Source organism: Aulostomus chinensis, chromosome 11 (assembly GCF_037954235.1).
Source record: "Aulostomus chinensis isolate RoL2024-O1b breed Wild chromosome 11, RoL_Achi_v1.0, whole genome shotgun sequence".
NCBI classification, from domain to species: Eukaryota; Metazoa; Chordata; class Actinopteri; order Syngnathiformes; family Aulostomidae; genus Aulostomus; species Aulostomus chinensis.
Genome location: NC_141330.1, coordinates 20,030,012 through 20,045,565, shown reverse-complemented (window position 1 = coordinate 20,045,565; position 15,554 = coordinate 20,030,012). Strand labels below are relative to the sequence as shown.

General features: G+C 43.2%; 2 protein-coding genes and 1 long non-coding RNA gene across 11 annotated transcripts in view; 2 read left to right on the top strand and 1 right to left on the bottom strand.

Annotated features, from left to right (window-relative positions):
* Nucleotides 1–7,087, top strand: part of atad2 (ATPase family AAA domain containing 2) — a 41,119-nt gene extending 34,032 nt beyond the window's left edge. For 3 of the 7 annotated variants that reach the window (XM_086218990.1, XM_086218992.1, XM_086218988.1), the window contains 15 exons: nucleotides 922–1,012; nucleotides 1,241–1,418; nucleotides 1,510–1,664; nucleotides 2,287–2,404; nucleotides 2,653–2,839; nucleotides 3,449–3,634; nucleotides 3,731–3,866; nucleotides 4,124–4,320; nucleotides 4,512–4,671; nucleotides 4,880–5,002; nucleotides 5,351–5,524; nucleotides 5,599–6,315; nucleotides 6,393–6,538; nucleotides 6,675–6,803; nucleotides 6,909–7,087. In XM_086218990.1, the coding sequence (XP_086075116.1) occupies nucleotides 922–1,012; nucleotides 1,241–1,418; nucleotides 1,510–1,664; nucleotides 2,287–2,404; nucleotides 2,653–2,839; nucleotides 3,449–3,634; nucleotides 3,731–3,866; nucleotides 4,124–4,320; nucleotides 4,512–4,671; nucleotides 4,880–5,002; nucleotides 5,351–5,524; nucleotides 5,599–6,315; nucleotides 6,393–6,538; nucleotides 6,675–6,803; nucleotides 6,909–6,941 (2,730 nt within the window). In that variant the 3' untranslated portion in view covers nucleotides 6,942–7,087. The remainder of the gene's footprint in view (nucleotides 1–921; nucleotides 1,013–1,240; nucleotides 1,419–1,509; nucleotides 1,665–2,286; nucleotides 2,405–2,652; nucleotides 2,840–3,448; nucleotides 3,635–3,730; nucleotides 3,867–4,123; nucleotides 4,321–4,511; nucleotides 4,672–4,879; nucleotides 5,003–5,350; nucleotides 5,525–5,598; nucleotides 6,316–6,392; nucleotides 6,539–6,674; nucleotides 6,804–6,908) is intronic. The other 4 variants (XM_086218994.1, XM_086218993.1, XM_086218989.1 and 1 more) reach the window with 4 other exon arrangements.
* On the bottom strand, nucleotides 86–8,189 carry LOC147253724 (uncharacterized). Of its 2 annotated transcripts, XR_015118586.1 has the most exons (4): nucleotides 7,827–8,189; nucleotides 6,634–7,727; nucleotides 3,710–6,511; nucleotides 86–2,813 (listed from the first exon to the last, which is right to left on the bottom strand). It is a non-coding gene; the product is annotated as an uncharacterized LOC147253724 (long non-coding RNA). The 2 variants fall into 2 exon arrangements; XR_015118585.1 differs by having other exon boundaries at nucleotides 6,634–8,189.
* The window catches only part of zhx1 (zinc fingers and homeoboxes 1), a 21,878-nt gene continuing 14,175 nt past the window's right edge, over nucleotides 7,852–15,554 (top strand). The window contains exons 1-8 of one of the 2 annotated variants that reach the window (XM_086218995.1): nucleotides 7,893–7,966; nucleotides 8,053–8,292; nucleotides 10,882–11,188; nucleotides 11,303–11,775; nucleotides 12,032–12,235; nucleotides 12,399–12,614; nucleotides 13,920–14,084; nucleotides 14,337–15,548. In XM_086218995.1, coding sequence (XP_086075121.1) covers nucleotides 11,002–11,188; nucleotides 11,303–11,775; nucleotides 12,032–12,235; nucleotides 12,399–12,614; nucleotides 13,920–14,084; nucleotides 14,337–15,548 — 2,457 coding nt within the window. In that variant the 5' untranslated portion in view covers nucleotides 7,893–7,966; nucleotides 8,053–8,292; nucleotides 10,882–11,001. Of the gene's footprint in view, nucleotides 8,293–10,881; nucleotides 11,189–11,302; nucleotides 11,776–12,031; nucleotides 12,236–12,398; nucleotides 12,615–13,919; nucleotides 14,085–14,336; nucleotides 15,549–15,554 lie in introns of both variants that reach the window. The other variant, XR_015118584.1, reaches the window with a different exon arrangement.

Below are 15,554 nucleotides of genomic sequence, written 5' to 3'. Positions count from 1 at the left end.
CGGGGCAAATCACTGAAAGCACTCTCTGCTGCTACCAAGCACAGGTTGTTGGGTTTATTTGAAGATTTCTATTCATCATGTGGCATTATTCATTTCATTTAATATTCTTAACACAGTATTATAATGACTAGATTAGGAAGTATAATTAACGGGCAACTGTCTATTCAAAGGCCAGCATTGGAGCATCACCACTGCATCTCTCTCCTAGTAGCTTCTGCTTGGTTAATATTTAATTAAGAGTTAATTCAGTTCCTGAGAGCGAAATAAAGGGTGAATCCACTGAGTTTTCTCAGTGCAACACCATGTGCAGAATCCCAATGTAAAAACAGGCAGAGAAGTCTGCAATGTAACCACTAACTCCACATACACAGAGATAACAAAGAAACCAAGAGACAATGACCAAATCAGCAAAATCTGAGATGGATAACGAAACAGAGCAGGTGAAACGTTGCCGATGGAACAGGCAGCTGTGCAGGAGACTGACATTAACAATACTGCTGCTCGAACACGACAGATTCACGGGACCTCCAAAAACTCTAATTGCTCATCAATCTGACCAGCTTGATGCGAGTTGTGGTGTTAAATTTCTTTTCTATTGTTCCTGAAAGAATGATTTCCCTCAAACACACTTTGCTCATAGCAATTTTATCTCTGTCTTGCATCGTCTGATCAGGCCAATTTAATTATTTAGACCCTGGCTGATCAGTGTCCAATCAATGGGAGCACCTTTACTTGTGGAATATCTCCTATTGTGACAGATTCTTTGCTGGCCTTTTAAATGGCTCAATTTGCTGATGTAGATTTGGTGGTTAAAGGCAAATGTTTGTGATTTAATTGTGCCAGTATTTACAAAAATGAAATTTTCTCTCATGAAAATCTTAAAGACTGCCGTGAACGTCCTGATCTTATTGTGTATGACAGGCGAGGAAGGACATTTTGAAGATCCATACAAGACAGTGGACTCCTCCCCCTTCTGAAGCGTTTCTGGCAGAATTAGCAGATAAGTGTGTTGGTATGTTTGCATGTTAACCCCTCAACAAAATACACGCTTGATCATCTTGCAAACCTTCACTATAGTTATCTGCTTTACAATTTTGCAAATGTTAAATGTCCCCATCCCCCCCTTTGATTATGATTTGTAAAATCTACTGGAATTTATTTGTATTGCAAATAACTATTATTTCTGCAGTTTTCTCCCTTCATTTACTTTACAAATAATTTGTGTGTCTTTACCCCGAAGGTTACTGTGGTGCAGACATCAAGGCAGTGTGTTCAGAAGCAGCACTGTGTGCACTTCGGCGCCGCTATCCACAAATCTACTCCTCATCCCAGAAACTTGTGCTTGATGTTAATTCTATCACCATAACAAACAAAGATTTTATGTCCGCCATGTCCAAGATGGTGCCTGCTGCCCAGAGGTAATGACCAAAATGATCGTTGTGACTCGTAATGAATCAGTGTTAAGGAGTGAAGTTGAATAAGTATGGTTCTCCTGATGGTGGTTTTTAGGGCTGTCGTGTCACCTGCCAAGGCTCTAATTCCTGCAATCCGTCCTCTACTGGGCACCGCCCTGCAGAACATCCTCCACGCTGTCAGCAGAGTGTTCCCACATGCTGAACAGGGCTTTAAGAGGAAGAGACAACGAGGTGCAGTCCTGCTTAGAGGTCTCCTCTTCTGTTTTGGATTATTTTATCCTGGCCCTCATCTGCCCTGATCATGGTCATGCATTTATATTCTCTTATCTTCATAATTACTGTATCTAAACCTGCTCTTGTTATTCATCTACACATCAGCAGCCTTATTACAGATAATTCTTTCAGGAAGAGTACAAAGTCATTTTTGGTCAGAGAATCCATTAATAATTGTCCCTCTCATCATGGTATTTTTTCTTTTTTTCTCCAGAATCAAACAACCCAAGTTAAATTCCACCCTATCATTGCATTTATTTCACAATATCTATAGAAATGTCTGAAAGCAGTGAGAAAGTAACAGACATAAAAGCTAATGCCAAAAAAATGGGTTGCGAGTTTAGGATTTCCCAACCCTGGAAATAAGAATGAATGAAGTATAAGATAACACCGGAGTCTCACAGTTGGGAGTGTGAGATGTCTGGAAGCTTGTGTAGTAACACGTTCCCTCTCGATAGAAACATTGACTAAGGTACTGTTAGTCTAAAATGGCACTTTTCCAAAATTAGATCTTGAGTTCCTGTATTTGCTGTGGTAACTAGTAAAAATTGTGGCGTGCCCCAGGAATCACTGCTGGTTTGTGTGTATATTTTTTCAGATCAGCCCTGTGATTTGTCTGAGGATGATCTGATGCTCAGTGACGATGAGGATGGCTGCAGCGTGCAGAACGCTCAACTCACACCAGCACCTGACAAGGAGCTCCTCAACCTCCACAGGTGGCTTAGATATTAGTGTTTTTTTTTTTTTATCCGTCAGTATTTTTCTGACAGTTTTCGAATAAAAAAAATTAACAGTGAGTAACATTTTTGAAGTGTTTGCTCAGTTGTATTGGACCTTAAGCTTGTAGTATTTGCAAGTAGTTTAATTTGATCTCAACCAGACATAAGAAGTGCTTAATATTCCCAGAAAAATAAATCCGTTTCCAACCAGCTCATGCATCACTCCGTTTTATCTCCACGTCCAGAAGTGTGTTGAGTCAGCCGACGTCTTATCGGCCCAGGCTGCTTCTGGAGGGTCGACCAGGCTCAGGGCAGAGCTCCCACCTGGCTCCTGCTGTCCTACATGCCCTGGAGAAATTCACAGTGTACACACTGGACGTGGCGGTGCTGTTTGGAGCGACTGCAACTGCACCAGAAGAGACCTGTGCTCAGGTAAACCAAATGTCACAACACTGATTTACATGTTCAGTAGCAGAGCAACTGATTAGATATATCCAGTCGCTAGAAAGGCGGGATTCTCTGTTCTGGCAGCTTTGTCATATTCAATGTGTTCTTTTCAGTAAATGTCACTGGCCAAAATGGCTGCCGCGGAGAACGTAACAAACCAATCACAATCAACCTATCCCACTCATTGGCCCCACCACTTTTTTATCCATGGTCCCTGGGTACAAAAATGTACTACTGACACATTTGATATTGAAACAAGCTATATTCTTCAAATGTGGTTATGTTTACATTTGCATCATTGTCAAACTTTTTTTTAATGATGATTGATTGAGCTTGTCTTTTCTTCCTAAAACATGTCGTGTTCCCCTGTCATATTGTGTCCCTCATATCAGCTTCAGTTCATATACTTTAAACTAATGATGGATGATCCTCCGTATAACATTCCCTAAACACAGGCATACTAAAGCTGAACCGTCGAGTACCATCTGATCTCTTATTGCGCTGCTACTCTACATCTCTCTTCAGTCTAATTGTGTCCAGCTTTTGGAAATATTCACTTCATTTATGGACTCTTCCATGTCACATGCTCTGCAGATTTTTGTTGAAGCTAAGCGGACGTCTCCAAGTATCCTGTACATCCCTCACATCGGACAGTGGTGGGAAACAGTGGGTCCTGCATTGAGAGCAACCTTCCTCAGCCTCCTTGACTCCATCCCTGCCTTCGCTCCCATACTGCTACTGGCGACCTGCAGCCTACAGTACAGCCGCCTCAGCGCGGAGGTATCCAAATCTGTGTTTGATTGAAGACTGCCACACAGGATTGACTCACACATTCTTAGGAGTGTCTTCCCTCACCTCTCACCTCTCCTGCTGCAGGTTCAGGAGTTGTTTCGGCTGGAGTATGACGAGGTTTTCCATGTCCCAGTCCCCACCAGCAGAGAAAGGAAACACTTCTTTGAGGACCTGATCCTCTACCAGGCTGCCAAAGCCCCTGCCTGTACAAAGAAAGCTGGTGAGAAATTGATTTTAAAAAAACAACAACCCAGATCTAGGTTTGTGTGTGTTGTGTGAAATGAAATTGTGTCTCTTGAGAATCGACGTTCATTGTTCATACCCAAAATGATCTCAGACACTGATGTCAGGGTACACAATAAGACCAAAGCAAACTCCTTCAAAATCCACTTACTATGACGTCACAAAAATAAAGCACTTCAGTTTGACAGTGTGTATGATGTCTGTGTGAGATGTGTATCTCTTCTCTCTCATCAGTGCTCAACTCTTTAGAGGTGCTCCCTGTGGCCCCTCCACCTCCCCCACGTCAACTGACAAAAGAGGAGGCTCAACGACTAGAGGAGGAAGAGGAAGACACCCTTCGAGAGCTCCGCCTCTTCTTGCGCGATGTCACCAACCGTCTGTCCCAAGATAAACGCTTTAAGGCTTTCACCAAGCCTGTGGATTTAGAGGAGGTCTCTGCTCTGTTTTATTTTCTTCCCTGAATTTATACCCTAGGGGGCCTCACTTGAAACAATCTATCTTTAAACAGAGAATCCTGTCAGGTTTTTTTTCATTCGTCCACCAGGGGGTGCCAAAGTCAAGATATGTTTCAACCCTATCTCTTCAGAGTTGACCTCACAGGAGCCTTTGTCCCACATTTTAGGTTCCAGATTATGCAGAGGTGATAAAGCAGCCTATGGACCTGTCAACAGTTCTCTCTAAGATCGACCTCCATGGGTACCGGACAGTCAAAGAGTTTCTTTATGATGTGGATCTCATCTGGCAGAATGCCCTTGAATACAACCCAGACAGGGACCCCTCAGGTACCAACTGTGGATCTCACTCAATGACAGAACATTCCGGCAGAATATAGCATGTATCAATATAATATAATAACTGATCGAACTATTTGACACATCTAGCAATGTATTGTAGTTATTATATGTATCCTGGGATGATTACTGAAAAGTTCTGCTCAGATTCAGTCAACTTGCCTTTGGCGTGCGTGCGTGTGTGTGTGATTTCTTCCAGACCGCCAGATTCGTCACAGAGCGTGTGCACTGAAAGACACTGTCCATGCCATTATTAAATCAGAACTGGATGAAAATTTTGAGAAGATTTGTGAGGAGATTAAAGAGTCACGCAGCAACAGAGGTGAAGACCGATGTCATATGATCAGCTTTGTCTTCGCTCCCCGGACCGCTTGTTTGTTTTCATGTCATATATCAGTGGCATTCTGTTGTTTCCCTGTTATACATGACCTGTCAGGTGACTGATTTTAATATTTGTATTATTTTTAATATGAATATATTTTAAATACCTAAATTTAGTTTAGTTTGCATTTTAAGGTTGTCAGCTTCTCATAGAAATATTTTTTTCTGCTTTTGTTGAAAATTCCTTAGGAGCAACTAGTTAAATCCATCCTGTCAGTTTCAGAAAGCATTTGCTTAGTTTTGAGGGATTAAAGTGTTTCTTTATGCTGTAATTCTTTGACTACCACAGGTTGCTCCACCACACAGTTTGCTCCATCCTTCTATCATGTCCTTCCCAAGCAGCCCAAACTTCCTGCTGAGGCCAAGAGCACTGACATGACCCCACAAAGAGAGCCGGCCAGAGCCACAGCTGCTCTCATTCCCCATACACCTGCTTTTACCGCTTCAACACCTAAAAACACAGGTGAAAAGAGCTGTTGATTGAAAAAAAAATCCTTTAAGTAGAAATATAAATAAACTTTCCTTTTGTCCCTCTAGCTCAGAAGAAGAAACGTCGGCGAAGTCGCTGGTCCGCTGGCATCTATTCAAAAAAGAGGACCTCCACATCTCTTCATGTCTCCAGAGATGGAGCACAGTTAGGCTCAGACGAGGAAGAAGAAGATGTGGATGAAGAGGAGGAGGAGGAGGAAGAGGAGGAGGAGACAGAGAAAGGAACAACAACAGAGCATGCTGAAGGGAATGAAGGAGAGGAGGAAGATGAGATGGTGGCTGATGTAGGGATGGGGCCTGCAGCAGCTCATGAAGAGGATTTTAGGGTCGTCATCATCAAGGAACAGGACAATAAGGAGGGAAGGAGTCAAATAGCTGAAGAGGAGGTTGTTGTAGTTGAAAAAGAAAATGAGGACCAGACCCAAAATAAAAAGGTGGACACAGATCAGGCAGGAGAGATGATGGAGAGGAAGCTAATGACCGAGGGAGGGGGTGAGGGCCGTGAGGTTACTGCCGTGAACACTAACAAGGACAGGAACACTGAGACACAGGAAGACAACCTGCGACAATCCATCACAGAGGAGGCTGGTGAAACTCACACAAACAAACGTGAAACTGTAAGACAGGAGAATGAGAGAAATGGCAAGGCAGCAACAGAGGAGGCGGAGCAAAACAACCGAGCAGAAGTTATGGAGGTGGAAGCATCGAAGACCTCCACCACAGACCATCGTGGGGCTGTCAGAGGAGATGAGGACACTGGTACAGGTTTGATTTTAACACAATCTGATACTGAAATACTGACTGTGTGGTGATGGCATGAACCATCCATTTCATTGTCTCAGAGCAAACTGTGAGGCGAATGACCCGGGCTCTGAAGAACGCTGTGCAGCAGCAGCAGCAGCAGCAGCAGATGATTGATGTGGACAAAGCACTGAAGATCCTGGACCAGGAACCTCCTCCTCTGGTAGTGAACAGAGACAAATTAAAGGTTGGCTTCACACACCCCTGAGCTGAACATCAAGGCTCATTTTTTGCTTTTTTCCCTCTTGTATTTGACATAAAAATGACAAAAATGGAATCAACCTTTCTAAATTCCTCTTTTTCATTCTTCCTTGCTGGTCCAGGAGCTTTTGGAGAGAGTTGTAGCCAAGACTGATGGCTATGAGGTATTTAAGCTGGAGAAGCTCTATGCTCTGCTCTGCCAGAGCATCTATAGACACAGACAGGACTGCAACAAAACAGCTTTAATACAGGTGAGTATTCCATCATGAGCTTTTTCCACCACAGGCATTTGACATGACACAGAAGTAAAACATGGTCAATAACTTTTTGTCTTGTTTCTCTTTTCATTTGCTTAGGAGTTGGAGCAAGAGATTGAAGACTTCTGTTGACTTTTCTACAGCAAAAGTGTGACTTTTTTTAAAAATAAAGCTGTGTAAATATGCAAACGGTTCTATTTTCATAGAAATCCACAGGCACATCTTGTGCATTGATAACATCATATTAACTATTTTGTTCATATGAAAATAAATTGGTTTCCCTTAAAAATGTGTGCCTTTTTGTGTGCCCCAGCTCACCACGAGAGTAGATTTGTACCTGTATTTAAGTGTCATAGTTAAACCTTTACCATAAACTTTATACAAGATTACATTATATTTACATTTCACGCCAGCTTTTTCCAATATCTCAATCCATGTCAGGGTTTAATGAGGAAAAAATGCACTTTTCATTGAAGAGTCGCCTGTCCTAAATCCAGACTGCCGAATGAAAGTGAAATAATGAACATATAATCCTGCCACGAAGTGTCACTTCCTGGTAATACAATGTCAATTAAGATTGTATTTACGTTGATCGCTGTCAAATATGCTCCTCCAGCCACGCACAATGTGTATCATTCTCTATTTAGGGTACAGTTATAGGCCATCGCAACAGAACGGCTAGCTAAAATGGCTAATGTTCATACGAAAGGCTTTTAGGTTACAAGGCTTTTGCACTCTCAACATAAAACGCAGCTAAAATGGTAAGTAATGACAGGATGAGGTAGACGAAACGAATGCTTGCCATGTCCTCAAGCAGCTTCTCATCCAGCCCTGACGGGTCATGTAAGGACATGTTTGCTGAACGCCTGGTGGGAAAACGTCCGCGGTCTCCTCTACACGGTGTTAAACAGCTCCATTCTTTCGGAAAAACATTCAAATACACTTGTAAGCCTCGTAATACATCCATTTAATAAAACATAACGTATTTTATTTAAGTTTCCTTATTTTCGAGCTCACCAAGAGTCGCCGAGGAATGACGTCAGGACGTATCACATTGAATGATGACGCCGTTTGATCATTATAAAAATGTGCCGTAAAAAAAATGTCAGAGAATTAGGTCAGCGAGCTAATGCAGTAGAAGTAGTCACGGTGTGAATGTAACTATTGTGCTTTCGTTGTTATAACTTTACAAAGCCGTTACCGGTGTTTAATTTAACCTGAAAGAGGGGTCCGGTCTTTTCAGCATCTACAGTCGGGAGCGCGGTCCGTTTGTCTGTCTGCCTCCCTCCGCTGGGTTTGGGAGACCCACAACCCTAAATAACGTTGCCGCTCCTGTCGTCCCGGCCGGGCTGGGTGTGAATGGTTAGCCGCTGGAAGGAAGGAGGGACACCGACAGAGAAGCCAGAAGCTGAGACCTAGGAAACTAGTCCTCGCCTCGCCTCGCCAGCCTTGGAGCAACACACTGCACATTTCTGTAGTTCCTGTAAGTTAACCGCCAGACATGAAGTGGCCCCGGCTAACCCCGGCTAGTTGGCCCACCCGGTACACATGCTAGATACCGAGGAGCTAATTTTATTACCTCGACTGTACCTTCATAAAAAATTGCTAGCTGTAAATGCCTGAGCTGCTTTCTGTTCATGCAAATTGATGTCAATGGTAGACTGTACACAGTAGGAGTAACCAGCATTCACTGTAAATAATGACAAGTTGGCTTGAATATTTACACATTTATTGTTGCACCTGTGGTACAATGAGTGTCCCCATTATAGACAAAGACACTGATGCAAAGCAGTGGAGATTGCATGGAACCAGTAACTAAAAACTATATGACAATTCAGTTATTCATATTCTGGGTTTATAACAATGTGAGCCCTTTAAAATTGTTGGATTGACCTCCAGGGGCCCCTCACCATCCTTGCATTCACTGCAGTGGAATAATACTGGGGCTCTAATTTGCTGTGTGGTTATTTGATACAGCATGGATGTAGTAGGGGCTGTATAATAAACGTGTAAAAACTAAATCTTGATACAGGGTCCCTCAGCGAAACAGGACAAGATACTATTTCCTCAATTAAATTATCTAAGACTAATTAACACAGAGCCTTCCTGTGGGCCCCCAGGCAGTTACCTTTTACTTGACTTGAACTATTTTAGGAAGTAACTTGTGACACAGACAAGCTCATTTGTCAGTAAGAGGGAGAGAAGACATCCTTAAATTTTTTTTAATTCATTTTTTTTTTTTTACAACAAGGGTAAGGCGATAATTCAGTTGCATAATATTGTATATATATTGTACAGTAGCATAGATTTTTGTTCATATCAAAAACAGGTGTTGCAGGCAATTTAAGTTTCATCTTGATCAGGGTGCAACATTAACCTTAACAAAATGACACTCCAGCCACTCCGGGAGGTGCCTCCTGTGGCCACCATGTTGCCAGCTTTCACCAACGCATTATCACCGTCACACAGACATCCCAATTTTACAGCAGTGTTACATATTTTCTTTTTTTCATTCTCAGTCGGGATACATAATATTGGATTTTTGCCATTAGTTGATATTTTACTACTACCAGCCAGCCGGCTGGGGCCTTTCTGTGTGTAGTTTGCATGTTCTCTTTGTGCCTGCGTGGGTTCTCCCTGGGTGCTTCGACTTCCTCCCACACACCAAAAATATTCAAGTTGGGCTAATTGAAGACTCTAAATAACCTGTAGGTGTGAATAGTTGTCAATCTCTATGTGATATCCAGGGTGCATTCAGCCTCTAGCCCAATGACAGCTGGGATATGTGCTTTTAGAGGAAGAGGTGTGGATGACGGATTGAAGGATGTATTTGGCTGATAGCAGATGTTTAGAGATATTGATGGCAAACCCCCCCCCCACACACACACACGTGTGTGTGTGTGTGTAATCACAGTTTTTGTAAACTCAAAAATGGTGGATGTTGTGAAAAAGTATCATTTTCCTTTACTTCCAAAACATTTGGCAAAAGTTCATAAGCCCTATTCATTTTTCCTCATCACTGATGAATGTTAATACCAACATTTAAAACAAACAAACAAACCAACAAACTGAACACTTCTGCCAATAATGTGCCGATATTGCGCAACCATTATTTCTGTATTATTATTCATTTGTTAAAATGACACTGTTATGATATGCGATTGAATATTGTAAAATTGTGTGCATAAGTAGTTCTGCAGTCTGTGCCAGGCAGTCACATTCATGATTCATTATTCACACTTGATTGGTGTCCTCTGAAGTTATGAAACACAGCAATATTAGGTTAGCTTAGCGAGCTCTTGCCTGTCCAATGGATCAAATAACATAATGATGACCCAACATAAGCATCAAGAAACTAAACTGTGAATGTAGGTTTGTTTACAGGCAGATCAACAATCTCAGGCTTTAAAAACACCTGAGTTACATAATACCCATCTACATCATGTAATTACATAATTACTTTTATCTAGTCACATATTTAATTGCCCCAGTTAAGGTAATGTCTATGTGTTGCTATGTTGCTTTTTCTGAGTGTTTTTACATTTGTGCTAATAAAAATGTACTTTGACCAGGTAATTATAGGGGTTTGATGGCCTGTGGGGCCAGTGCTTGAATCTCTCTCCATCTTTGTTTGTAAATATGCAATATTTGGTAAATATCCTATGGAGATGTACATTCAATATTGTATTTTTCACCAATATGCTAATACCTTTAAAACTGATTTGGCTGGTATTTTCTAACATACATTGTGAATTTGGAAAAAAATAATGGAGAAGCCCATAAATGCTATAATTATCACATTGTTTCCTCATCATAAACAAGAGATGATGAACAAACAGGAGACAATATCAATTCCATACAACAGACTGATACCCCTATAAGAATTATTGACGAGTCAGGTCAGATTGTGTGTCAATATAATTGTACATCCCTAATAAAGTAAAAATTTACAATAATTTTCCCCGCCATATAATCAACCTGCAGGTATAGTTTTTAAGGATGAAGTACTTTTCTCCTTGTGTGTCAAATGTCTCATCTGAGATTTGCATGTCTTTCATGTTTCTTACTCCAGAAAAGACATCATTCAAGGACTTGAGTATGTGAGCACAACCATCTAAGACATGTGAGCCTCGACCCTACTGTCACAGACTTTCTTCTCCCTGAGTAGACGTTACCAGAGTTCGGTTTGATCATGTCGAGCCGCCGTAAGTCGACCACACCTTGCATGGTGCTGCCTGCTGATGTTCTGGAGCAAGAAGAGGTGGAGGAGAAATCAGAAAGGACAAAGGAAGAAGAGGTAAAGGAGGTGGCAGAGGAGGGGCCGACTGCAGAGGGGCTGGATCAGGCAGTAGTTGTTGTCCCCACCCCACCTGATACAAGTAAGTTTGGCTTTTTCATTGATCACTCTCTCATTGCAGTTGCATTTCTAAGCCTGAAATGCACACCAACTAAAGGAATGATTAGTCAAAGGGACTGTTGTGTTTTCATTATAGATGACCCTAGCGTCCCCACTGAAAGCAACAGCGAGGTCCTCAGCCCGTCATTGAAATGCATCACTACAAACCTTCCTGAAGATCCGAGCAGTGACCAGCCATCCCAGGAACGGCAGAGTGACATGCCCGAGGAAGTAGTAGCAGACCCTGCAACTGTAGCTGCCATCTCTCTCAGCAAGACCCCAATAATGAGGATGAAGAACAAATCTGAACCCAAGAGGATCGCTGTGTCCGTGAAGTCAGCCGATGAGGTGGTGGGGGGTTTTGGAGGAGGTGGTGGCGGCGGGGAAAGAGAGGTGGGAGGGGAGCAGGAGCCCATCGAGGCTCCTCTGGGGCCAATTACGACCATGGAGATGCTGCTGCATGACTCCGTGAAGCTTGGAGGAGGTGGCTTGTTGGTCAGCCATCCCTCAGAGCAGCAGAGGAAGTCATCCATTTTAAACCCCACGGTTCTACCTGCTGGTCTGGCACAGGTATTTAAATAGCACGGGCATCAGAATATTATAAGCATATCTGTAAGTAGTGAATGCTCGAGCTGGCAGCAGCCCGGACACTTGAAACTGCTGGTAGGCTTTGGATAACTGGCGTACTGTTAGAAATCCTTAATGTTTGCTGCAAAACATTAACCTCGCAGCTGACAGAAATTCAGCATCTTGAAGAGCAGGACAGCAGCTTATCAAACAGAGTTTGAGCAGTGCCTCATGTATGACCTCCCTCTTTCTCTTCCAGGTGCTTTCTGCTTTCCAGGCCCAGCAGAGTGCAGCCGCAGCTCAACCCCAGCTGCTGATTCCTCTTAGCAGCATTCCCTCCTACAGTGCCGCTATGGACACCAACCCTCTACTGGGCAGCACATATAAGAAGTTTCCCTACCCCTCCATGGCTGAGATCAGCAGCTTGGCAGCACAGACACAGTTTACAGAGGAGCAGATTAAGGTAGATATAGGCAAACGTAGGGGTCAGAAACGACCGCTAACAGAGAATGTAAGCTACAAGAAGCTCCTTTTTTTTGTATACATTGTTGAAATGTATAAAAAAAAAAATTTTTTTTTTTTTTTTGCTATTTTGGTGGAGTCAGTTATCTCTGATCTGTGCTCAGGTCTGGTTCTCTGCTCAGCGGCTGAAGCATGGTGTCAGCTGGACTCCTGAGGAAGTAGAAGAGGCCAGAAGGAAACAGTTCAATGGCACAGTGCACACAGTGCCTCAAACCATCACAGTCATACCTGCACACCAGCTCTCTGCAGCTGCCAATGGCCTGCAGTCTATTCTGCAGACCTGCCAAATAGTGGGCCAGCCTGGCCTGGTGTTTACACAGGTACGTAAGGAAAGAGTGTTCTGTTTGATAAGAATCAGCACAGATCTGCCTCACCGGCAGCCCCAAACACTGGTATGACTTTGAAACAGCATTCAGGAGTTGGCAGCATTTTCTCAAGTTGCTTTTTCTTCACTCTGATGATGGTGTTTACTGTATATTATATGGTGAGTATATTCTCCATGAGATCTTTCAAAACTGTTTCATATGGGCTTTTCAGAATCATCAGTGTGTGATATTGAGAACTACATGCCGCTATTCACTAGACAGTGGACATTAGTTGACGCATTTTCCTTTACAGTGCTACAGAATGCAGCTCAGACTCCCTCCAAAAGTGGTTTAAGTCATCCAGTCTCAATGTGTCCTCACGCTTCTTGTTGGAGCTGTCCACTCATGAGATGTCAAATTTCTGCATAATGAGATGAAAACTGGTCTGCAACTGGACATTAAAGCAATATTACGTAGGTTTGAGATGAAGCGGCATCTGACACATTCAAATTTGTTAATATTGTAATTGGTAGAATTCTGTGCTGTTGTAACATAATTTATTGTTAAAATTGAACCGAGGAACAGAGATGCATTTTAACTCGAGGTTAAAAATGACTTTTGGTTCCTGTAAGTGACGTACGATATTCTTGTGTTTTGTTGCATTCCTGTCTACCTTGACCCACAGGGTCATGTTTTGACATGGAACTTCAAATGGGGAGGATAAAAATGAATGACTGGCAAAATATAAAGTGTCTCATTTTCCTCTCTGTTTTCATGGCCTCCTCCATGAACATCCTCTTCCTCCTATGTCATTTACCACTATATATCCTCTTTGTCTTCATTTTGCCATTGTAATGATTTCTGTACTGAGAAATCTTCGTACCTCCTGGTACACGAAAGCAACACTGCAAGCCAGCAAGAGATGATTTTCTGTTTGCATACTACGTTGTGTAGGGACAGGCATTGGGAAGCAAGGACGCAAAATGACAGATGTACCATTCTGAAGTGCTGTATTAAAAAACCGCCAAGCTTCAAACATACTTCAGTTTTGTCATGTCTTGAGTTCCGGTGGTCATAAAAAAACATAAAACAATCGTCTAGTACTTCTCTGTACAGTAAAGGTCTAAGGACAAAAACACAACTTTGAGTGTAGGGAAGGGGTTTTAACATTTGCCTCATATCAGTAGCAGCAGAATTGTTTTTATTGCCTATGCATAGATGGAAGGATTGATAATAATTCCAATCAGCTTTAAATAACGAGAAATATCTTTGGACAGTCATTTTTCTATTCTATACATTTTGCATGTGTGTGGTTCCCAGGTGGGCCCAGGAGGGAATCTTCCAGTGACCAGTCCCATCACCCTGACGGTGGCAGGGCTGCCCAGCCAGTCCCAGAGTTCCAGCAGAGTTTCCTGCCAGCCCACCCCAACAAACAGTGAGCTCAAACGGGCTACCACTGTCCAGCCTCCGTCTCTTTCCCCACAGGTGGAAAAGAACTTGTAGCTGTCTTTGAGAAAGATTATTGATTGCAGTCAGGATGTCAATCAAAGATTTCTCTCGCTTCAGCAGTGAACAAAGGTAGCACTTCGTGTCTGAGTGCTATTGTCTCTGTATTCAGATACAAAAATTTCCTACATTACATGTGTAGCCTCGTTTTTTTCTCAGCAGGTACATTTGTGTTCAGAATGGCCGCATGGAAGACTGTTTAACATATAACTCTCCCCTTCTCTTTTGAAGGAGAACTCAGCCCTGAGCGCTGACACATTCAGTATGCGGCCTAAGAAGTCCAAGGAGCAGCTGGCAGAGTTGAAAGCCAGCTACCTTAAAAACCACTTTGTCAGTGATGCAGAAATCGACCGGTTGATGAAGCTCACCAACCTGACAAAAGGAGAGATCAAAAAATGGTTCAGTGACACCAGGTACAACCAGCGAAACTCCAAGAACAGCCATGTCATTGTTTTCCATGATGGAGGTGGGAGAGGAGGTGGCAGCTGTAGTAGCAGTGCTAACACCACCATTGTCATTGATTCAAGTGACGAGACCCCTACATCTCCCCATCCTCCCTACACGCCTCCTGTGAAGGAGAAGGAGACACGGCCAAAGACATGGAATCCATTCCCAGACTTCACCCTGCAGAAGTTTAAAGAGAAGACCCCAGAGCAACTGGTGGTGCTGGAGGAGAGTTTTGAAAAGAACAGCACCCCTTCAGATGAGGAACTGAGCCGCCTTAGAACAGAGACTAAACTCACACGCAGGGAGATCGATGCGTGGTTCACAGAGAGACGAAAGATGCCGTCTATCACCACCTCCTCCCCAGATTCTTCTGAGGGAGGAAAAATGGAGTTAGATGGAGGGAAAGCCGGAGAAGTTGCTGTCACCTCTTCTCGCTCTGCATCCTCTTCTCGTAAAAGTAGCCAGACTCCTCCCGGCGGCCGTAGTAAGCAGATGCCAACCACCAGCAGCACCAGCAAAGACATCAAAGATAAGAGTAAAAAAACTCCGGAGCAGCTCCATATTCTGAAAAGTGCCTTTGTGCGGACCCAGTGGCCCACACCAGAGGAGTATGACCAGCTGGCGGAGGAGAGTACCCTTCCCCGGTCCTACATTGTCAGCTGGTTTGGGGACTCCCGGTACTCCTGGAAGAACGGTAACTTGAAATGGTTCTTCCAGTACCAAAGTGGCAACATGGATGGACCAAATGGTGGAGGAGGTCAAAAAATGGGAAGTGGTCGAAAACGACGTGGACGAAATCGTGGTTGGGGGCGGTCCCGAACCCGAAAGCAGCCAAGGAGGTCAGCCTCCTCCAGTGCAGATGTAGACAGAGCTCCCTCGTCAAAGAAATTCAAGAGTGGGAGGGAGATCCTGAAGGAGTACTACCTGAAATACCGCTTCCTCAACGAGCAAGACCTGGATGAGCTTGTTAACAAGACCAACATGAGCTATGAACGGGTAAAG